Genomic DNA, 24,044 nt, shown 5'->3' with positions numbered 1-24,044 from the left:
TGTCCAAACTGAGCTAGTAAGTGAGATAGTGAGGGACTTGATCTAGACAAGCGAGGTGAAGCTGATGCAGGGCTTCCTCCCATTCTCTTTGAAGAGAGAGAGATGGATCACATAAGCAAGATCAGGGTGACAGGGAAGGAGCGATGAAGATTTGGAACTGCCTGGCTAGGAGAAGAGAACTGAGGGTGTCAGGGTAGGATTAACATTTGCTGTTAGCTGAGAGTGTTTACAGGCTTGTTAGTTAGCTTTCTGTTGCTGTAATTCCAGAAGAAATACACTTAAAGGAAGAGAGATTTAGTTTGGCTCCTGATATCAGACATCATCCCTTGCCCATTGCTTTTACTTAAGGCTGAATATCATGATTGGCAGCACATGGCAGAGCAAAGCTGTTGACCTCATAAAGAAGCAGAGAGAGGGTTCCCAAGAACATGTCCCAAGGTCCCCTTTCTTCTGCCGGACCCACTTACTAGTTCCTCTTTTTCTCTATATTCAACAGGGCTTTCTTTTGTGGCAAGCTGGCCTTGAACTTTATAATCCTTTTTCTTCATCCTCCTAAGTACTGATACTATAGGGATGGTATTGGAACTTACTGTAGACAGAAAGTTGGTTCCATGATGCTTCTGTGTCTACCTCCCAGGTGCTAGGATTAGAAAGGTTCATCACCGTGCTTGGATATGTCCTCATTTCACATGCCTCCCAAGAGCCCATTAATGAACTAGTCCATTGGTGATGTCAGAGCTTTCTTGATCCAGGCAACCAAACATTTTTAACCCAAACCACAATGGTGTGCCCTCACTGGATCCCACTCTGCCATGTCAGGGGCTGCTGGCCAAGGGCAGGTCTGTAAGCACCAGCTTGGTTCCTGTGCCAATGGTCTTCAGCTGTGCCAAATGTCTCACCACTGCTTTCTACCACATAATAGAGACATCCTCCTTGTGAGTGCCCTGGCAATGCTGTTGCCTGGCACAGACGGGTATCAGTGTGGCCAGCAGAGGGCACTAAATTACCTGCTCACAACCCAGGTGAGCTTATCTCTTAGATTTTGCTGGTGGCATAGTAATCAGAAAGGTCCAGTGACACCAAATCAAAGGTATGTTTCAAAGTTTAACTTAACACATTTATGTTAGCCAATTCCTGGAATTGGAAGCTTTGGGTTCGTGCCGGATTTATTAGACTACTTTTTTTTGTAGACTATGCTTTGGTGAGTTTATTTGATCTGTACACAATACACGGCAAAAACATCATTCATATATATGTGCATGCATTATCCTGAGGAATCCTGGATTTCTTTCACAACCATTTTTTAAATCAAGTTTTATATTTTTTTTATAAATAATAGACATCAGAACATGGTAACTGTAACCTTTTACATTTTAAAACTCAAGTCATGTTTTCAAATGTATTTTTGTTTTATATCCAGATGCACACCTTCAATCTCACCACTTGGGAGGCAGAGGCAAGTGGATATCTGTGAGTTCGAGGCCAGCCTGGTCTACAGAATGAGTTCCAGGACATCCAGAGATACACAGAGAAACCTGTCTTGGGCCCCTTCCCTAAAATTCATAATCATAACCATTTTTACATATAGCATTCATTGGTATTAGTTACATTTATAATGTGTGCTTATGACCTTTCCAGAATCATTTACTTCCTTACATACTGCAACTTCACACATTGACCATTCACCCTTCTTCCCTCCCCACAGCTCAGGTAGCCTCTGATCTACAGTTCATCTCTGTAAATTAGGCTCACCCTGCCTGGGGAGGTCCCACAGTATTTGTCCTTGTGACTTCACTTAGTACAAGGATTTTTAAGTTCATCCATATTGTAATATGTGTCATTCTTTTATATAGTTGAGAACTATTCCTTTAGCTTGATATGCTATATTTTATTTATTTGTTCATCTGCTGGTGACATCTGAGTTTTAACCTTTGGGCTATTAGGAACTTCACTGTTCTGAACATGCCTGTGCAGACAAACAACACTTTTGTATGTCCTTCCTGAATGTCTTCTACCTATATACATTAAAGTATATCATTTATAAACTATGCTAAACTAATGTTTTTTGTTTTGTTTTTGTTTATTTTTAAAAATTTATTTATTTTATGGATGTGAGTACACTGTTGCTCTCTTCAGACACACCAGAAGAGGGCATCAGATCCCATTACAGATGGTTGTGAGCTACCATGTGGCTGCAGGGAATTGAACTCAGGACCTCTGGAAGAACAGTCAATATTCTTAACCACTGAGACACCTCTCCAGCTATAAAGTATAACTATAAGAATATATATATATATTTGTTTTTTTTGAGACAGGGTTTCTCTGTATAGTCCTGGCTGTCCTGGAACTCAGTCTGTAGACCAGGCTGGCCTCAAACTCAGAAATCCACCTGCCTCTGCCTCCCAAGTGCTGGGACTAAAGGCGTGCGCCACCACTGCCCAGCTCCTTTTGTGATTCTTAATTCCAAATTCTCATAGCAATTGGGAAAACTCAGGTTAATTCATGCAAAAAACATAGACTTATAAGCTTAGTCTATGATTGGCAAATATCAATTATCTTTGTGTCCTTACCACTTATTGGTAATATTTTTGGATTACCAATAATATTTTTGTTGTATAAAATTTTCCTAGTATATTATGACATTTACAGTTACTTTAAAATAGAATATAACATTTTGTTGAAAATAATTTTTTATATAATATATTCTGATATTTTCCCACCTCCCAATGCCTCCTAGACCTTCTTCACCTCCTCACTCACCCAACTCCATTCCTTATTCCTATTTCTCTTTAGGGAACAAACAGGCAAACACATAATAATCCAGAATTTAAAAAGAAAGACAGAAAAAAGCACAAGAAACACACACACACACACACACACATAAAACACAAAACTATCACCTTAGTCATGGTATTCGGCCTTGGCTAAGTTTGTAGAGTTGGGAGAGGCATTTTGAAACTTCCACACTGTGTTACACTCACTCCTTAAACATTTACTCATCCAAGAGAGGAAACAGATGACAGACCAAAATAGGTGGCATCACCAGAATCTAACTCATTTGATGAACCAATGAGTTTTATTGGGGTTACTTATAGGAGTATAGGTATGAGGTTACTTACTGGAGAAGAAATGAGTCAAACAGCTATATCACCAAAAGCCCACCCTAACATAGGTGAAGTTGCATGAAAGCTGGAACCTCAGAATTCACTGCAAAACTTGTAGACAGTTTGACTGATTGAAGACTATCACAGGCAACTCAATTAGTCTGAGTCTCTTCCAGGCAGTTCTGCCTGTCTCCTTCAAGAACTTTCTTAAGTAACATTGCCCCCCACAGAAAAAGATCGCTTCAAAGTTGGAAATAACAGGGCCAGAGGGGTCCCTGCCTCTTCCAGGCAGTTAGCTTGTTGGAGACTCCTCTAAGCAGCTCAGTATGTCTATCTCATAGAGGTACTTACTGTTTATATAAGCTTGGAAAAGGAGGGGCCTATGGGGCTGGTGAGATGGCTCAGTGGTTAAGAGCACTGACTGCTCTTCTAGAGGTCATGAGTTCAAATCCCAGCAACCACATGGTGGCTCACAACCATCTACAATGAGATCTGATGCCCTCATATGGGTGTCTGAAGACAGCTACAGTGTACTTACATATAATAAATAAATAGATCTTTAAAAAAAAAATAGGAGGGGCCTAGTACATCTGGTCAGTTTTCAGAACTTCCTGAAACTATTGAGTTGTTTATTTACTGCAATTTTAAATAGCTTCTCTGAAGGACTAAATGTTTCAATTCTCTTTAGCACATCCTTTGTCTTAAGGGGCTTTTATAAAGATGGAATGGTTTATCTTGGAGGAAATTGCTACACAATACTAGTCAAGTACAAATTTGTATATTCTTTTTCATACACAAGTTAATAAAATGTACCTAAAACCTTTAAGTGTAAACCAGCTAATGAGTTTCGTAGCCATGTTTTTCCCTTTAAAAAAATGAGTAAATGTTCAATGTTGTTTGAAAGCTTGTCCTTCCCCTTGTTGCCCCTAACAGTTTAAGCATCAGAAACAGAACCCATGGAGAATGATGTCCCCAACTTGGACCCAAAGTTTGCAGGGATCTCCTAGCTTCTGTGAGGAGCAGTGAGGCCTGATAAGGCCCTGGAAGAGGCAGAGTTCACCATGACTGCAGACTTCCTTAGTACTCTCTCCAGATGCAGTCATCTGCCCACTGAGTTTCACTCTAGCTCTCTCCCACTTGCCTCATAGGTGTTGCCCTCTGCCCTTTCTAGTTCCTGATGATCTGTTTATATGATTCTGGGATCAAACCCAAGGCAGCTAGAATTATAGGCCTGTGAAACAGGGACTGGCCTATTGCTCACTTTTTATAGATGCCCAATGAAATATCCATCTATCTCTCTATCTTATCTACCTACCCACCCACTTTTTTTTTTTTTAAGTTTCACTATGCTGTTTAATCTAGCATGTTGCCTAGAAAGGCTTGTAGGAGGAAGAGTACAAATACACTTCTCCAGCATTTTTCCTAGAGACCATTTCACCCACTGCTCTGGCCACTAGCCTCTTATCTCTCTCTTCAGCAATGGTGAGGCAGATTCCTTTTCCTTGGGGAAGAGAGTCCATGGTTTGTTGCCCTTGCCAATAAGAAAATGTTGGAAAGCCATTGGTATCTTTCACATGAACCACATCAAAAGAGCCAGGATGTCTCTATTGATTACACCAACCTTCCCAAGTTAGCACCCCTAGTCACCATACACAGGTTCCCAGTGTCGAACTTGATGAAGTCAGTTATTTTGCCTGTCTCCAAATCAATCTGATCGGTGTCATTCACCTTAATGAGGGAGGGGATCAAGGTATCAAATAGTACTAGCATCATGGGTCACCAGATGTGGGATTCCTTTTGTGCCCACAAAGATCTTTCTCACTTTGCACAACTTGTACTTGACCTCCTCAGGTGTAATACTCCCACCCACCTATTTGAGGCAGGGTCTCACTATGTAGGTCTGGCTGGTCTGGAACTCCCTCAATTTTTATAGACACCCAATGAAAATCCTCCTGAGAGCACCCCTTTAAAAAGTCTACTGGACAACAATCCCCATCTTATGCTCTGCTTCTGGGGTATATGATCTAAGATAGAACAATTAAAAATAATTAGATGAGTATGCACGCTTGTATTCACTAACTTGAAAAGATGCCCATAATATATTAAGAGAATATATAGTACTTTTCTCCTGTCCCCGTACTGGGGACGGAACCTAGAATTTTATACATGATGGTGATAGGCAAGTACTCTATCACTTAAGTATATACTCAGCCCTTGTTTTTGTGATTCAGGGTTTTGTGTAGTCTGGCCTTGAATTTGATATGTAACCAAAGGTGAGCTTGAACTCCTGATCCTCCTGCCTCCACCTCCCAAGTGCTAGGCACGATCTGTTTATGATTCTGGGATCAAACCCAAGGCAACTAGAACTATAGGCCTGTGAATTGGGGACTGGCCTATTGCTCACTTTTTTATAAATACCCAATGAAATTATCTATCATCTATTTATCTACCTTCCTACCTACCTATTTGAGCTCACTGTGTAGCCCAGGCTGGGCTGGAACTCCCTAGGTAGTCCAGGCTGGCCTTGAACTCACAGAGACTTACCCACTTCTGCCTCCTGAGTGTTAGGATTAATGGCATGCACTCCAATACATTAAAGCAAAACCAAATAACTGTAACAGGTGTCAAGACATATTCTGCCTAGACTAATATGAAGTTATTTTTATGTGTGATTAGCAAATGATAATATTTTTGTTTTTGAGTCTATGTATTATTGGGTGTCCTGAAACACACTATATAGACCACACTACCAAGTGCTGGGATTAAAGGTGTGTACCACTATGACTGTCCAACAATTTGTTGTTTTTAATTTTCATTTTATGTTTATGGGTGTTTTGCCTGCCAATGTCTATGCACCATATTCATGCAGTGCCCACGGAGATCACAGGGTGTTGGATTCCCTTGGATTGGAGTTAGGCAGCTGTGAGCAGCCATGTGGTTGCTGGGCTTGAACTTGGATCTTCTGGAAGAGCAGACAGTGCTCTTAACCTCTGGGCCATCTCTCCAGATCTGAAAATTGCAGTTGCTGAATCCACTGAAGGGAGTCTGACTTCATTGAATGTACCCTTCAGCTTTTCATAGGCTATATTTGTTTAAAATAAGTTGAAGGGATATGTTTCTTCTGGGTGTTGGGGTTACTGTTATTTTAGCAGCTCAGGAATTGAGAACTAGAATGTTTTTGATTCCTGTATCCAAGGATTTGTGTGTGTAATGCTGATGTCAGACATGTGTGACAAAGCTCATTCTGTGGCTTGGTGGACACTGACCCCATGGCCACTGTACATTCTGGGCACTAGTTTGTGCCCTCAGCTTGCTTACATGGTCTGTTTACTTGGTAGATGTATCTCAGCCGAACCTTGTACTTGCTAACTAGATTAACATTACATTGCAATATGAACACACCCTTTGACTTTGGGAATCCAGCCACAGGAATTAAGAATTAACAGTGTGTTGATTGCGCCAGCAAATCCTAATGTCTAAAACCAGGGGGTGGAAGTCACAATAGCCAGTGTAACATCAGTGTAGGAAAATGGTGTGATATCGTACTTACCTGTTCCTTCAGCAACACTCGGGCAAGTAAGGAGAGGATCATGAGTTACAGGCAAGCCTGAGCTACATAGTAGGACTCTGTCTTTAAAAAAAGATGTGGAAGCTAATTCTCTTAAAACAATATTTTATACAGATTTGGAAGAATTTATACCAAATGTGTAACTTCAGCTGTCTCTGGGTAGATGAACCTTAAAGTGTTTTCTTCCTTTCTTACCTAAAATTCCTCACTCATCTATAATAAACATTGATGGCTAAGTAATTAAATAAACTACTAAAGGATTAAAAAAAAATGGAAAACTTAGGCCAGGTGGTTCATTGAGTTCGGTCATCCTGAGCTACGACAGTGAGACTCTTAAAAAAATCACAGTTATTAAATGGCATTATGGGACCTCATAATAAATAATTAAGCATGGGGCTCACAGAATATCTAAATGCTTACATTTTCTTGTTTTTTTTTGGTTTTTGTTTGTTTTTCTAGACAGGGTTTCTCTGTGTAGTCCTGGCTGTCCTGGAACTCACTCTGTAGACCAGGCTGGCCTCGAACTCAGAAATCCGCCTGCCTCTGCCTCCCAAGTGCTGGGATTAAAGGCGTGCGCCACCACCGCCCGGCTGCTTACATTTTCTTATATATCTACTTATATGACACTACCTATGCTGTGGTTAAAACTCAGGTTCTGAGTTTGTGACAATTTCATTACAACTTGGCTCCTCGCCGGGCAGTGGTGGCACACGCCTTTAATCCCAGCACTTGGGAGGCAGAGGCAGGCGGATTTCTGAGTTCAAGGCCAGCCTGGTCTACAGAGTGAGTTCCAGGACAGCCAGGGCTACACAGAGAAACCCTGTCTCGAAAAACCAAAAAAAAAAACAAAAAACAAAAAAACAAAAAACAAACAAACAAAAAAAACAACTTGGCTCCTCTGCTTCAGTTCTGTCTTCTAAGTCTGCACTGTCATCAGAAATACCAATAACGCCAGTGGCATAGCCTTGCTAAAACACACACACACACACACACACACACGGAATACACAGAAGTATGGAATGAAGTATGGATGGCATATTGCCTCATAGTAATGATAAATTACTAAAGAGATGTAACATGCCTTCTGAAAGGGACCGGCAGGCTCCTATGTACCCTCTCAGCAGAAGCCACTGTCTAATTCTAGAAGACTCCACTGGGCCCTGACAGCTGTGCTGTGCATTCTCACAGACATTTTATCAGGAAGAGTTGCAAGCATGAACAAATGCAGCATCTCCAGGCCTGTCAGTTTCCTAGGACTTTTGTCTTTGCTGTGGAGGTATTGGTTCACGTTGTTAATAAGTTAAAGCATGGTGCTCAGGAAGCCAAAGGTCAGGGTTCTAAGTCCCAGAGAAAGAAATACTCCCCACCCTAGGATAACAAAGTACACTTTTAAGTGTCCAAGAAATTGTCTTTATTTGGAAAACAATTTCAAAATTATCTTCCAAACTCAGAAGCCACAGCCAACACAGAAACCCAAAGTAAACACGGCAGGACTTCGCCAATAGCTCATTTAACAAAAATTTTATCTGATTTGGGGGTGGAGAACTTTCCCAAGTAAAAATCAATTGGAGTGCTTTGTATAAACAGCTTTCCTAAAGGCCATTATCATTGAGTTACTTGCCTTTGCAGCTTTTAAGCCTTGTGTTATAGACTTCAGAATGATTTATTGAAGTCTTATATAGTCTAGCAACCTAATGACATTTTTAGATTTTCACTATGATTGGCATTTATTCCACTTGCTTCTGACTCCCTTCTCCTTTGGCATTCGTTAAGAACACTTAGTATTCTGACCTTTCCACCTTGAACCTCATACTAACCACCCCATCTATGCCGGCCTCGATCTCATCATTTTCTTTAACTGGCCCAACTCCCTTTGGGGTCCCGGTCAGAATAAGATCTCCTTCTTCCAAGGTTATTATCTTGGAAACATAGCTGATGATGTAGGGGATCGAAAAGATCATAGATGATGTTTTGCCCTCCTGCCTGAGCTCTCCGTTGACCTTGAGCCACAGTTTTAGGGCATGAGGATCAGGAATCTTCTCCTTGGGCACAAAGGCGCTGACCGGGCAGGAGGACGTGAAGCTCTTGGCCAGGGTCCACGGCAGCCCCTTCTTCTTGCACTCTTCCTGAACATCTCTGGCAGTCATGTCCAGGCACAGGGCGTAGCCGGCCACGTAGTCCATGGCTGCAACCTCCGGGATCGCTTCTCCACGCCTGCCCAGAAGCACTCCCAACTCCACCTCGTGGTGGAGATTCCGGCAGTAAGCGGGCATTAACACCGGTGAGCCCTCCGGAGCGTACGCGGTGGACGGCTTCAGGAAAATCACAGGCTCACTCAGCACGGTGCTGCGCATCTCCTTGACGTGGTCTGCGTAGTTCCTCCCCACGCAAACGATATTCTTGCCCCACTCCCAGAAGCGAGACAGCGGCTTGGTGGAAGCCATGGTACAGCCTTGGGTCACGTGACCACCGGCTCCCCGGGACTACGGCGGCCTCCAGAGGACTCGCTGCCTTCGGACGCTGTCCAGGCCGGGGCGGGGCAGCGGGACGCTGAGGTCAGCTAGAAGTCTCTGCGCCCGAACGACTGCCCCAGAGAGACGAGGAGGCGCGCGATCAGCCTCCCACCTCCTCCTACACTTACTTCCAGACCAAGTCCCCGGGCCAAGGCTTCCAGGGCAAGTAGGGAACACTTTTTTTTTGGGCAGGAGCTACTACTGATTGGCTAGTGGCGGCGCGGCGGTGCGAGACAGCCAGTGGTTGGCTGTGAGCTCTATGGGCGGACACTGATGGATTGAGGCGTGGCCTATTGGTAAAGAGCGGGAGCTGGTTGGTTGGGGGCAGTACGAGAAGGACACTGATTGGCTGCAGTCGCCAACGCCAGTGTTGATGCCCACGACGCTGGTGTTGCGGACTCCGCGACCCCGCTGTGCACCCCGTGGGTCATGGTGCTGGGTCGCGGGTCGCTGTGCCTCCGGAGCCTGTCAGCGCTGGGAGCCGCCTGCGCGCGCCGCGGTCTGGGTAAGTGTGTCTAGGGACTGACGCGGCGCGGCCGGGTGCCGGAGGCCGGACGTCGGTTGGGCGAGCCCTCGCTGTCTCTAGGCGCAGGTGCTGAGCGCCGCCGGGTGGGCGAGAAGCGGGGCCGGGCGTGTTGAGGGCCTTGGAATAGGCATCTGGCGTTGGCGGGGTCCGTGGCCCGGAATCGAGGCAGAGGGGCTGGCACCCGCTCCCTTCCCGGCCGGAGTTGGTCTCCAGTTCTAGGGTCGCGACTTCAGTTTCTAAGTCAGCATTTCCTCTTGGCGTCTAACTGATGTGGTGACAGTGGGTTGCCAGAGTCCCGGAGCTGGCCAGCCTGAGTTCAGCTAGCTGGGAACTTTGGAACAATCGTGATTGAAATTGTGTGGACCATCTTTACTAAGAACCCCGCTCGTTGAGAATCCCAGAAGTATGAGTCTGTCCATTTAAGGGATACCCCTTAGTGTCACTGCGGAAGGCTGTTTAAGAGCTAGGCGAGAGTACAATTACTGCTGAGCAGCTGCTCATGGAGTGGGAAGCTCAGCATTTGGTGCTACAGAAGCCCGCCCGGTGAGAAGAGGAAACTCTCTGAAACGTCTTTTGACGTTTGAGCAAAATAAGACAAGTCTGTGGATTTGGCCTTGAACACAGGATGCAGGTCTGTGATCTCAATTCAAGCAGAATGTCCCTAGTTGCAAACTAAGGATCTGGGAGCGATGAATTTCTTCCATAGGAGTGATCGCATCTTCTCCAGAGCAGTCAGGCTCTCTTCCGACCTAGAGTGGGTTGAGCACTAGTTAACAACATGATCTTTATCCATGCAGTGTTTATTGTATTCTGCCTTACATAAAAGGGCTCGTATTCACCTGTTTTCAACCTCTGCTGTCCATCCGCTTGGATAGTGCTAGGGCTTAGAGGAATTCAAATATTACAGAAACCCGATCTTACAGAAATGTGTATTTTGCTGAAAATGAGAAGGGTCTGGAAAATGCCCAGCTGTTGTGCCAAAAGGAGAAATGGGGATCAGGGTTGTGACTCAGTGACAGAGCACTTCCCTAGAATGCTTAAAGCCCTGGGTTTCACCCGAGGCAGCACAAATTAAAGTAGAGTTTGGTTAATTTTGCTGGCCTTGGTTATTAGAGTAGATAGTTGAAAATGTTTTGGCCTCTGTCCACTGGGTGGAGTATAGTTTTGTCCCTTGGTCACTTGATGCCTCCTTGCTCTACCCCAGGACAATCCTTGCATGATGAGTTCTGTGCCCTTCATGCTTGAGTCCCAAACAGCAGTTTCTTATCTTCAGGAGCTGGCGCTGTGTTTTCTTTTATACTGGCCATACTGAGAAAACACGGTTCTGTCCTCTGGCTGAAGGCCTGAGAAGGGCTGCAGGTGTAGAGGATTGAACTGTCAGTGCAGAGGCCATGACTGGAGAGTGAGCACTACACTCTGGTGCCGTGACCTGCCATCTTTAGGCTTGTGTCACACCACGGGAAGGTAGCACACCCTGTGGGAACTCTTGAGAAGAAATACCAAGATCCCAAGTCCAGGTTGAGGTGTAAATCATTTGTATTGTGTTTCGGAGCCCCTGAGTTTCTGTCCTTTCCACTACAGAAAACAAATTCAAATGAAAGAGTCTGAGACAGAGGATTGCTGAATTTAAGGCCAGCCTGGACTACACTGTGAATTTTGGTCTAGAAAGGGATGTAGAGCAAGATCAATTAAAAAAAAATCAACCAATCAGGATGGAGAGATGGCTCAGCAGTTAAGAGCACTGGCTGCTCTTCCAGAGGTCCTGAGTTTAATTCCCAGCAACCACATGGTGGCTCACAGCCATCTGTAATGGGATCCAATGCCCTCTTCTGGTGTGTCTGAAGACAGCTACAGTGTACTCATATACATAAAATAAATAAATAAACCTAAAAATCAATCAACCAAACCCCAAACCTAAAAAAGTACCTTTCCCCTAACAAAAAAAAATAATAATAATTCTGTATCATAGAGAGGCTGACTTAGTCAGTCTCTGCTTTTCTGAAGGATGTAGTGAAAGGATATCCCTCACAGGAGCTTCGGAAAGCCAGTTCTTGAGCCATTGGGTGCGAGGGGTGTGGTCGCTCTGAAGTCTTGGTGAAGTGACCTGAGGTTCCTCCTGTGTGTTTCTTCAGGTCAGGCCCTGTTGGGACTCTCTCTGTGTCACACAGACTTCAGGAAGAATCTGACTGTGCAGCAAGACATAATGAAGGTTGAGCTACTGCCTGCCCTGACTGACAACTACATGTACCTGATCATTGATGAGGACACCCAGGAGGCTGCCATTGTGGACCCAGTGCAACCGCAGAAGGTGTGTGAGGCTATTTCTGGCTCCCTGCACCCTGTCATCCTGTATGCAGTGTTCATCCACACGGGCTACAACCACAGTCTTTAGGGCTTTGTGGAAGCAAGGTGGAAATAGTTCATCCAAAGCAAAGTTGTCAACTGGCAGTGGTGGCACACGCCTTTAATCCTCTCACTCAGGAGGCAGAGACAGGTGGATCTCCGTGTTCTGGCCAACCTGGTCAACAGAACAAGTTCTAGGACAGCCAGGGCTACACAGAGAAATCCTGTCTCAAAAAAAAAAAAAAAAAATCCCCAAACCCAAACAAACAAAAGCAGAACCAAACAACAAGAAAAAAAAAGTTGTCTAGCCGCCGGTAAATGGGGTAATAAGAAGGGCACAGGAGACCTCAGGCTGCTTTGGCAAGCCAGACACACGCTGTTAAGTCTCTCTGCCCGCACCTATGTGAGTCCTTAGATCTGGCTCATCTTCCATGCTCTGCCCCGTGCTGTGGGGAATCTCAGTTGGAGCCACTGGGGTGTGGATAGGTTACGGGTGAATTAAGTTCTGCCTGTTGTCTGGAGTGTGGTCGGTCAGTCAGCAGAGGTGGGAAGAGGGCTGAGCACCCGCTCTGCGGGCAGGTGAGCTGGGCTCAGAAGTGTGACCGGCCTTTACTCTGCCTTCCTCATGGCTCTAGGTTATAGAGACTGTGAAAAAGCACCGTGTGAAGCTGACCACAGTGCTCACCACTCACCATCACTGGTAAGTACCTGTGGGGGGGGGCGGGGGCAGGGGGGAGTATCCTGTCATTCACCTGGGAAGTTGCTGTACTTAGATCAGGGCAGACCTTTAAGCAGGAAGGATTCTGAAAAGGCACCAAGGCTCTTGCCTGTAGCGTATCTTTTGGCTATTTTGTGGGTTCTCATTTCTACCACCCTTCACCCCCTTTCTTCCACCTTTCAACTCCCTAACACTAGGAACGAGAGAGAAAAGCAAAGAGGGGCAAGGGGGTGAAGTTATTGTTAGATTACTTCCGGCTGATTAGGGGCATCCAGTTACTTGGGGCAAGTTTGATCTCTTAGCCTACAGGATATATAATTTCTTCTTCCTGTTCTTTTATCTTTATGCAAGACTACTTAACAAACCATGACCAACAGCAACCATCCAACAACCTACCAATGAGCAATACCCCCTCTCGGCCCTAGTGTTTGGACACTCTCTGAAAAGTTCCCAGAATTCCAGACATCACACACTCACAGAAACTGCAGCTGGCAAAATCACACGTCTGCTAGAGCCTGAGGCAAATCCTAGTCACCTGCTGGGGACAGTCTGAAGCAGCCCTGTATCCGACACCTGGGGTTAAAATGAAAACACATTCTTATAAGATTTCTGTGTTTTTCAAAAGAAACCAAAAATTTCACTACACCTGCCTTCTTCCCCTTGGGCCTCTGGGTTCCACTAATGGTGGCAACTTTCAGGTGAGGTACTTGTGACTTGTGAAGAGGAGAGAGGGTATGGCCAGCACCCTCAGACACAAGTGTCTACTGCTGTCTTCATCAAGATAGGCTTTTCTGGCCACAGGAGGACCCCCAGTGGCCATCTTCACATATCTTAGGCTCATAAAAAGTGAAGAGAAGAAAGGTACCAGAGCGGGCAGCGATTGGGTTGTAAAGTGAACAAATAAATGAATAAATGGAGAAAAAAACCATGATATTAGTATCCATCCATGTCAGAGAAAAAAGGAGTAGGTAGGCATCAGTATTTTCTTAACAAGTAAAACCCAAACCCATCAAAATGGTGAGACAGAGGCAAGCGGAGCCCTGTGGGTTTAATGAGTATGGTCATATCAATTGTAATCTTGTCTATATAGTGAGTTCCAGGCTGTGAGAGGTGTGGTGATTGGCTTCTGCTGTTTGGTTGGTTTTGGTGTTTTGAGATGGGATTCCACTCTGAGACAGGCTGGCCTTGAACTTGCAGCTTTGGGATACTGTTGCCCAAAGCCTTATTCCTGGCTTTTATTCTTCTTTTCTTATTTTTTTGTGTTGTTGTTGTTTTGAACCAGGGTCCCTGGCTGGCCTAGCACTTGCTGTGTAGATCTTTTGAGGGTCTTCAAAGGCAGAAGAAGCATTTGCTTGGCTCTTTCTTTTCTAAAAGACTCCATGAAGAAAGCCAGAGCCTTTCTCTTTGACCCTGTCGTGGGAGCTCCCACTGGTTTAGTGATGTAAGCGAAGCTTGGCCTGTGCTCCTGTCACTCTGTCTGTGTGGCTGGTTGAGCAGGGTCTCATGGCCTGTCCCCTGAGGCTCCTCAGGGACGGGAAGGTAGCCTTAGTCTTAGCCTGTGCCTCCCAGTATGGCTGCTCTGTTTTTCATACTCGTGCCCCTGGGCTTCCTGTGGCTGACATTTCCACCTTTGAGGATCTGGTGGGAGCTGCCTTGAAGCCACCAAACCCTTCCCACACTTTGCGTTCTCTCTTCCACCTCAGCAACTATTACTTCAGATGCCTTTTTTCTGATCATGTGGAGGATTCTAGATTTTTCTATCACCTTCTCTCGTTAATGCCACCATCAAGCCTAAGGCTGGGCCTCAGGTTTGACCTGTGGCCCACAGGACTGTCAGGTAGTGACATTTTTAGTTAATGAGGCCATGGTGCGTGTTCTGGCCTGTGTCACTGCTGTCCCGGAGGCAGTGGAGCAGAGGGCTGGGCCATGTGTTCCTTCCTGTTACCGAGAGGCCTGCTGCTTCACGGGTTGTTTTACTATGGAGTGAAGTAGTCAAGGGGCTGACAGGACATAGGTGTCTCCATTCCTCGTCTTGGAGCTGAAGGTGACTCACAGTGTGGGATATTCCTAGCCGTGGCTGTAATCACAGCCCTGCTCTCTACTGCTGTCTTTTTGAAAGGTGAAAGGGCTCTCTAGGGAACCATGGGAATCCCTGGTGTGTGTCTAGGAGGTGCCTCCACCCTGGCTGTCCTGTGCCGTACATGCAAATCTCCCCCAGGTGGGCTTCTAGACGTTTGCCAAGTGCTGCCTCAAACTGGGTTGTGCATTAGGATTACCTGGGGGAACTTCCCAACCCACATCCCCACCCTGGTGCCCAACCCCTCACCTTGTGAGCCTTCTGTGCAACTGGGAGCTCTCCAGGTGATTTCCTGTGCCCCACATCATGTGAAACCAGGCCTGGGACTCCGAATGGAGTCTGCTTCCTCTGTCCAGGGGCATGCTGGGCACCTGAGAAAGTTGTCTTCAGTGCTACCAAATGGCAGGTAAACAGTGGCTCCTGGTCGCCTGTTTCTACTGGAAAGTGTATAGGTCAAGTGAGAGCTCCATTTGGTCAAGTGCTAAAGGCAAGCAAGCAGCCCGCTCCATCTCAGTGGGTCACCCCAGGCCTCCCGTTTGACTTTCTAGGGACCATGCTGGTGGGAACGAGAAGCTGGTGAAGCTGGAACCTGGGCTGAAGGTTTATGGAGGTGATGATCGCATCGGGGCCTTGACTCACAAGGTCACACACCTTTCCACACTGCAGGTACACACCGAGCCATGGGGAGAGCAGAGAGCAGGCGAGCAGGCCTGCGGGATGCGGGGTCCCCGGGCATCATTCGGAAGGCAGCTGGCAGGCAAGAGCCTCCCTCAGCTTGACCAGTCGTCTGTTTGAGAGCATAGTGGGAAAGTCAACTGCAGTGTGTGACTGGACACTGGGGAAGGGCACAGAGTGGCCTGGAGAACTTACAGAGGCCCTGTGGCATCTTTTTGATTTCTCGGATGTGGTGGTGGAGCTGTGTCTTAGGACACGCAGCTGCAGTATTTGGGAAACTTGGTGAGGGTGTGAGCAACTTCAGCAAAGAGACGCTGTACAGATGTGGAAAGAGTATACACCTTGTTGAATCTCTTTGTTGGGATGTTTGCATTGCTGGGTCAGCTTTAGGTTTGAACCCTTGAAGTAAAGAGCTGTAGAGGGTGGGGGAGGGGAGTCAGAAGCATCTGCATCTGCTAGGGCCGCCCCCTAGCAGAGAGACTTTGCTCCTCTGTGTCTGTGTCCAGAGGCCAGCTACAAGGCCTGGTTGCTCTGCAGGTGTCTAGAATACAGGTAGACCCTGGGTTGAGCACACTCAGGTTGTCAGCCAGAGGTGGGGGTGGGGCCATTAGGAGTGCTGCCATTTGTGATGGCTCATCCCAGGGCCTCTATTTCAGGTGGGGTCTCTCAGTGTCAAATGTCTGTCAACACCCTGCCATACTTCGGGGCACATCTGTTACTTTGTGAGCAAGCCTGGTAGCTCAGAGCCGTCTGCTGTGTTCACAGGTGAGTGAGGAGGCTGGGAGCTCTATGTGAACACTCTCTTTGGCATTGGCTGTGTGAGGGAAAACCCCTGTGCAGAGAAGCAGGGCATTCCCTGTCAGACCTAGCAGGGGCTGCATCTTCTCCAGCCCCACATCCCACAGAAGGAAGCCACAGCCCCCAGGATGGAACCTGGGGTTTGCTTCAAACTATAGAGTGCAAAGGAGCCCTGAGCTGAGTATGGTCTGCTGCTGTGTACCTGGCTGCTGCACCAGGGGTCTGAGGGGGACAGCCCTGTCTGTGGTGTTCTCCCCTCTGTGCAAACTCCATCCCTACCCTCTAGCAGCCAACCAATTGGCATGGGCTGGAGGGGGGCTGAGGAAGACCCCAGGGGTTCCAAGTGTCCTTCCTGCAGTCTTGCAGAGTCCTGTGATCCGGGCTAGCCCAGCACAAGGCAGTACCTCCGCCCTGGCTCAGGTGACATGAAAGCAGTGACCCCACAGAGCCAGAAGAACTTCTAACTTCTAGAAGATTGCCACAAGTTCCAGGCTCACCTGGGCTACACAAAACCTATCAAAAACCAAAATTGGACATAAAAAGCCTGGTATTCTGTAGAGTGTCTTAAGACAAGCTGGGGGCCTGGACAATTTCATGTTTCCCAAAGGAGATCTAAGTCTCCACCCAACCTCTCTTACCTCAAAGCCCTGGTACGACCTTGTTAAGGACAAGCAGGCACAGCCTCCAGCCAGGCTCTGAACCCCAGTGGCTGCCATGGGATGGCAGCACATTGTCATGCACTGCATCACAACTGTAGGGGGCAGGCACCGGGCCCCCTGCACACGCTGGTCCCCTGCTCCCAGCCCCCACTCGGCCAAGGCTGCTCAGTGCTGTCGTCTAGTTGTTCTGCTTCACAGGCTCCCAGTCAGCAAGCGCCAGCACGGATTCCTTTTTTTCTGCAAATGTGGAAAAGTCCTCTAATTTCTGGACAAACCTACTGTGGACTGAGTGTGAATTGCACACATTGCCCCAGACTCGGCCTCATGAACCTCCCACTGCAAAGTTAGGCTTCTGGCTCTGCGGGGTCACTGCGTTCATGTCACCTGAGCCAGGGCGGAGGTACTGCCTCGTGCTGGCCTAGCCTGGATCACAGGACCCTGCAAGGCTGGAGGAAGGACACTTGGAACCCCTGGGTCTTCCTCAGCCCCCTTCTAGCCCATGCCCGTCTGTTGCCTCCCGGGCGTAGGAATTACGGGTGTGAGCCAGCACACCTGACCTGAATTTCATGTCTCCATCTTGGCACTACGTGGTTCATGCTCAGGCCCTGGGCTCACCTCCATCCTGCTTAGCACTGGGTCTCAACCTTCCTAATGCCATGACTCTTTAATACAGTTCCTCATGCTGTGGTGATCCTAACCATAACATTATTGTCATTGCTACTTCATAACTGTAATTTGCAGCTCTTACAAATCCCAGTATAAATATCTAATATGCAGGATCTATGATACATGACCCCGTGGAGGGGTTGGGACCCACAGGTTGAGAACTATTCTATAAAATTGAGAGCCGTAGCTTGGAACAGGACAGCACCTCTGTGTTTTCATGCTCGGTCATGATTGGTGGCTTTGGTTGGGTTTTCTGAACTGCAGTTCTGCTGTGGGAAAACGGTGATAAGCATCTTGTCCTCAGCTTACGACCGTCAAGGATCAGTGAGGGGTAGACTCAGCTAGCCCACTCCTGTTGGCATGGCTGTGTGTGGTGCAACAGCCTCTTTGTCAGTGTCTGTGAGAGCAGCTGACAGCACCTCCTTTTCAGGTTGTCATGGGCTAATAATGGGAAGCCACATCAGGACATGCCAGCCTTGGGGGAAGGTGTGTGTGGTGTGTGCATGTGTGGTGTGTGCATGTGTGGTGTATATGTGTGTATGTGTGTGTGTGTGGTGTGTTGAGTGTGTTAGGTGTCAATCCTCTGTGTGTATGTGTGTCTCTGTGTGTGTATGTTTGCTGTCATTCCCCAGGTGTGTGTGTGTATGTGTGTTGGCTCTCACAAGTGTTCCCCAGGTACACTTGTGCTGGTTAATTTTTTGTCACCTTGACATAAATTAGTCTTCTGAGAAGAAAAAAAAAAAACTCAATTGAGAAAACCACCTCCATTAGATTGGCAAGTCTGGGGAATTTTCTTGATGAATAATTGTGGGAGGGTCCAGCCTTCTGTGGGTGGTGCTTCTCTTGGGCAGACGTGTCCTGGGTTCTATAAGAAAGCAAACTGAGGGAGCCAGTAAGCAGTTGTCCTCTGGTCTTAGCTTCAGTTCCTGCTTCCAGGTTCCTGCCCCGACTTCCCTTCACGGAAGCTGGAGGATGGAGTTAGTCCTTCCCTTTCTGAGTTGGTTTTCACATCGACAGAGAAGCAAACCAGGACAACACTGTCTACTTTGTCTTAATGGTGGGGTGGGGGTGGGTTTCTCTTATCAGCCCAGAACGTTTCCAGGTAGGAGGAACTACCCCAGCATGCCCAGGGTCTTACATGAATTCTGGGCATGAGGCTCAGTTCCTGATGCCTGTAAAGCAAGCATTTTCCAGCTAACCAATCTCCTCAGCCCCATTCTACCCTCAGCCCCATTCTATGTCCACAGTGGATGGAGCCCAAGGCCCATGTCCTAGGCAAGTGCTGCATCACTTAGTCCCGGCTGAGCTTAGGGCTGGGTCTCACATGTCTATCCTGACAGAAGGTACTAGATGTCATGGAGGATGCTACAATCCTGTAGGCCCCACGATGTCCTGCACCTGCCATGACTGTTGGGCAGCACCTGGCCTGTGACTCGAGGTTTCGTCATAGTGAGGTGCACTGGGGCAAGCTCTGGCGTCAGCAGTGAGGGCCAGCCGTGAGGCATGTACTGTTCAGTAGCCCAGGAAATCTGAGTCAGCCACCACTCCACCTGACCTGAGCGGTGCAGGAGTGGGGAGTGGTGGCGGGTATAGCCAACAACAGGGTGTGGTGGGAGGAGGGCCAGGCTTCTTCTGCAGCTGTAGTATAGGATAAAGCCTGCCTAGGCAGAGATAGGCAGACTGGGCACTGAGAGGCAACAGGGGACAGTGCTGGGGACAGACTGGCAGGAAGTGTTTAGGACAGATGAGTTTAGGGCTTCAGGTTTGGAATCCCTCCTTGTGGCTGTCAGGAGGAAGCCCAAGAGCAGTGCTCATCTGGGGGTCTGGGAAGGAATGCCTCAGGTGTTCTCAGCAACAAAGAGAGAAAGCGTCAGACACGGATGCAGGAGGAGCGGGCATCCGAGGATCTAGGGAAGGGGCCCAGGAAGGGCTGCTGAGAGGTGGATGTGGACTGGGTTTGTGGTGATTTCAACTGTGGTGGGACTGAGGCCCTGAGGGTGGGTCAGGGTACCCTGGGCTCCAGACCCAGACAGTGGGCTAGTGGCTCTGGCTGAAACTGACAGGATGAGACGCTGTGGACAGCCTTGTACATATGGTGAAGATGCCTCTTAGTGCTGGGGTGGGGGCTGTGGGTTATGTTCTGGTGCCTGTCCATGAGTTTGGGGCTTAGCTCCAGGAGCAGAATGCCTGTGTATGAGCTGACCCTGAGATGTTGTTGCTGTGTTTTTTCAGGTGACACATTGTTTGTTGCTGGCTGTGGGAAGTTCTATGAGGGAACTGCAGACGAGATGTACAAGGCGCTGCTGGAAGTCTTGGGCCGGCTTCCTCCAGACACGGTAGGCAGTGCCTCCCTTTCCCAAAAGCCCTGCATGCTCCAGGAACAGAGCTGCTGCATGCTGGCCTCGCCCTTCAGGCCTAAGAACTATCTGCTTTCCCAGCGGGCCTGTGTGTGGTGGATCCTCTGGCCAGCCTCAGCTAGAAGCTGAGGGGAGAAGTGGGCGGAGCCACAGCCTTCATTAGTAGTCATTCTGTGTATAACGTCCTCTAGTGCATTCACTGTGTGGGGTACCCAGTCAGGCTGAAACATGACATGGCCCTGTGTTGGCTTTTTTTTTTTTTCCCAGAAAGTCTACTGTGGCCATGAATATACCGTAAACAACCTTAAGTTTGCACGCCACGTGGAGCCCAGCAATGCCGCCGTTCAAGAGAAACTGGCCTGGGCCAAGGTGAGTGGGACTGAGTCCCAGAGCGTGGCTTAGGATCCTGTCATGGCACAGGGCCTTTCCAAGGGCCTGGATGCTGACACACAGCACGATCTGGACAGCAGGTGGAAGCTAGGTATCACCAGCTCAGTGCTGGTCACTGCAGTAAAATCTGACTGGAAGACACAGTGCAGGCCTTAGACTCTGCATCTTAGCATAAGAGCCCCAAGCTACAGGGTCCAGCCTTGTTCCACACATACTGAGCAGTGGGTCAGCTGAACCCTATGTGAGGAACCTGCTTCTGCTATCAGATCCTCATCTGAAGGGGTTTACCTCCGGGATGGCACCCCTGAGCCCCAGGCAGTGGCTCCTTCCTGTCATTCACCATAGATGTTGGTGAGCTGTGCACACCTGGGAGGTGCAGCTTCCCAGGTTTGCTGTGTCAAAAAATAAACACTATCCAGTATCTTTTCGAAATCAGGAAGGGGGTTACAAAGTAACGCTAGAAAGTGGCATACCTGTAATCCCAGCACTTGGAAGGCTGTGTGGTGCAAGAGAGTCAGGAGTTCCATACTAGCCTCAGCTACTTTGTACATTCTTAGCTAGCCTGGGCTACATGAGACTATCTCAGAACAACAAAGAATACTGAGTCAGGTGCACATATCTAATCTATGTAAGAGGCTGAAGAGTCATACTGCAAGTTCAAGGCCCGCCTAGGCAGCACATCAAAGTCATCACCTCAGAAAAATGTTCAACCCCCACTTAATTAGTTAGTTGTATTCATCTTAAGAGTATGCATTTAGTATTCTCATAAAGGCATACTGTGTGCACACTGTCCATACTGCTCGGCAACTTATTTTGTTCCTTATTTCCCCTTGGTGCTCGGGATCAAATGCAGGCCTCACAGTGCCAGACAGGCAGCTTTGAGGGTAATTCACATGCATGTGAAAGGCACTCTTTTTTGTTTTTGTTTTTGTTTTTCGAGACAGGGTTTCTCTGTATAGCCCTGCCTGTCCTGGAACTCACTCTGTAGACCAGGCTGGCCTCGAACTCAGAAATCCGCCTGCCTCTGCCTCTGCCTCACAAGTGCTGGGATTAAAGACGTGTGCCACCACTGCCAGGCGAAAGGCACTCTTTAAAAAAGATTTATTTTGATTTTTTGTATGTGAGTGTTTTCCTTGAATGTACTTACATGTATGCCTGGTACCCGTGGAGGCCAGAAGAGAGGGCACCGGAGCCCCCAAAATTGGAGTTACAGGTAGTTGAAGGTTCCCATGTGGGTGCTGGGAACTGAACCTGGGTCCTTTGCAAGAGCAGCCAGTGCTCCTAACTGCTGAGCCACCTCTCCACCCCTTCCCCCCACCAGGCACCCTTGACTCTCAGCACCTTGCTTGGCAGTTGACCTGTTTTCTAGCACTCAGCTGCCCTTCTCTAGAGGGTTCTGTGACAGACCCATAGGCTCTTCCTGGCCTCTCCAGCTCCCGCTCAGCTCAGCCTGTGTCTCATGGCTCACTCCAGGAGTTCATCTGTTAGCTGTGGGTGTCCCCTCTGTGTGCTTCCTATCATGAATAAGGGTGCCGTGAATGCCTGTGTGTGTCTTTTTGCTCATGCTTTTTGTTTGTCTGTTTGTCTGTTTGTTTCTGCTCTTGGGACTGTTTAAAAATGGACTTGCTGAACCGTTAGCCAAATGTGTGTTTAACTCTTAAGCTGATGTTGTACATTGGAAATTTTCCTGCTGTTTAATGTTTCCCTCTCCATGCCTGTGGTTCCTGATGCTTTGCATACTAACGGAGCATTAGTGTGAGTGGCCTTTTTTTTACAACCCTTGGCTTTGTGTGTCCTGGCGGGAGGGAGGTTTGTGTGGGCGGCTGCAGCTCCTGTCCCAGCTCTGCCCCTCCGTGTTAGCCAGCAGTAGTTGGACAAGAGCTGTGTGGGGAGTCCTGCGCATGAGCTCCTCGACTTTGGTTCAGCCGTGCTAGCATCGTCTCCGCCATGGTCTGTGGTACTCAAGAGCAAGGCTATCCATGTGAGGTGGAGGCCAGTGCCTCCACTGCTTCCCCACTGCCCAGGTACTTCCTGGGAGCTCTTGGTGTGGGGAGTAAGCCCCACTCATCCTGTGCTGGGAGCCCAAGTCACTCACTGCTCCCCTCCCATGCTGCTTTTCTTGTTGGGGGGCTTGCTATCTTTGCTTTTGTTTCTGTTGTATGGAACACAAAGTTGACAGTAATGAGGACAGGACTGCCCACCCTTCAGAGGCAGCATAGAGACAGGACTGGCACGGTAGTGCCACAGTTGACCCTTGGGGACACCAAGACCACTGCACCTCCCTGCCATGAGCCCGGCCTTGCTCAAAGCAGCCAGAACCACACTTGTCTACCTGCCTGCTCTTGCTGTAGGTCACTGAGATATTTGAAAGGTGGGACCCATTGATTCCTGTGTGACAGTGGTATCTTTTACAGGAGAAGTATGCCATCGGGGAGCCCACGGTGCCATCTACCCTGGCAGAAGAGTTCACCTACAACCCCTTCATGAGAGTGAAGTAAGACTGTGGTGTGGCCCCCCTCTCAGCCGCACCCTCCTGTGGTAGCTCGTGCTTTATGACACAAGATGAACTAGGGCTGGGCCCATCTTGAAGTGAGCGGGCCTGGCCCTCACACCCCAGCTTTTTTAAGTGTACCCAAGAGGCAGGCTTTATCCCATAAATGTGATGTGCTTTTCTTGGCATCTTACAAGGATGTGGGGGACCGAGGACCCATGCAGGGAGAGGCTTTGGAGGGCTTTCTTTAAGGATCCTTGAAGCTCTGGGCCTCTGGGTAGGCAGTGTGGAACTGATGGCTTCCCCCCTGTGTATTGCTGGGGGCCCTGCTGGGCTTGCTTAGTCCCAGCAGTTTCTGCCTGAGGCTGCTCCAGGCTCTTGGGACAGGCTGTGTGTTGCCTGCAGCCTGTTCTCTCTCTTGTCTCTGCAGGGAGAAGACTGTCCAGCAGCATGCTGGTGAGACAGACCCCGTGACCACCATGAGGGCCATCCGCAGGGAGAAAGACCAATTCAAGGTGCCTCGGGACTGAGGCAGACGGGGACAGGGACTTTTAACTGACTGCCCTGCTGCTAATGCAGGATATAGTCTAATTTTAAGTTAATTCAGAGCCCTTAGCTTGTGTTATCAAATGTTCTAATGCATATTTATAAGAGAAAAAAGGTTTAAAGTATTTATTCCCATAACCTCTGCTTATGGACTCTATATTACCTCTGGCTCTACAGGTCTATAACCTCAGGGTCCTATGGTCGCACGACATCCAATTTGCCCCAGTTTGTTAAAGTGGTGCAAAGGAAGGGGCTGAGGCTGGGTAGGCTCCTTGATATCCTGGCTCTTTGGGATGGAGATGGCTGGCACCTTTCTGGGCTTTTCTTCCTTTTTTGACTAGCCTCACGAGTAGCAGCCACTTCCAGGAATTAGTACCTGTGTGTGTCTGTGTTGGCATTTTCACGAGATTGCTTCTATGTCAGTGAGAGCAGGTTGTGGCACAGCCTGGGTCTCAGCTTGGCCTGTCAGGGGCCTGAAGCCTGGGCCTCTGTGTGGCAGGGTTCTGATGGACATGAAGCTAGCCATTTGCCAAGGCCCTTCTCTAGGACAGGCAGCTTCTGGGTTGGCTGCCATGGAGGCCATGGCTGTACTCAGTGTCCTGAATTCTCAGTA

General features: G+C 48.1%; 2 protein-coding genes across 2 annotated transcripts; one reads left to right on the top strand and one right to left on the bottom strand.

Annotated features, from left to right (window-relative positions):
* Window positions 1–8,059: 8,059 nt before the first annotated feature.
* Window positions 8,060–9,334, bottom strand: Fahd1 (fumarylacetoacetate hydrolase domain containing 1). Its single transcript, XM_028760951.1, has one exon. The coding sequence runs from the start codon at window positions 9,114–9,116 to the stop codon at window positions 8,451–8,453; it is 666 nt and encodes a 221-aa protein (XP_028616784.1). The 5' UTR covers window positions 9,117–9,334; the 3' UTR covers window positions 8,060–8,450.
* A 182-nt stretch (window positions 9,335–9,516) lies between these two features.
* Window positions 9,517–23,569, top strand: Hagh (hydroxyacylglutathione hydrolase). The gene is made up of 9 exons (XM_028760950.1): window positions 9,517–9,690; window positions 11,844–12,019; window positions 12,690–12,754; window positions 15,398–15,515; window positions 16,181–16,289; window positions 19,880–19,983; window positions 20,272–20,373; window positions 22,809–22,888; window positions 23,316–23,569. Exons 1-9 carry the CDS (start codon window positions 9,615–9,617, stop codon window positions 23,413–23,415), a joined length of 930 nt encoding a protein of 309 aa, XP_028616783.1. The 5' UTR covers window positions 9,517–9,614; the 3' UTR covers window positions 23,416–23,569.
* The last annotated feature ends 475 nt before the right edge of the window (window positions 23,570–24,044 follow it).

The sequence above is a fragment of the Grammomys surdaster genome, unplaced genomic scaffold (assembly GCF_004785775.1).
Source record: "Grammomys surdaster isolate TR1022 unplaced genomic scaffold, NIH_TR_1.0 126612, whole genome shotgun sequence".
Classification (NCBI taxonomy): domain Eukaryota; kingdom Metazoa; phylum Chordata; class Mammalia; order Rodentia; family Muridae; genus Grammomys; species Grammomys surdaster.
The sequence above is the reverse complement of the archived record's forward strand: the minus strand, read 5'-3'. Positions and strand labels throughout refer to the sequence as shown.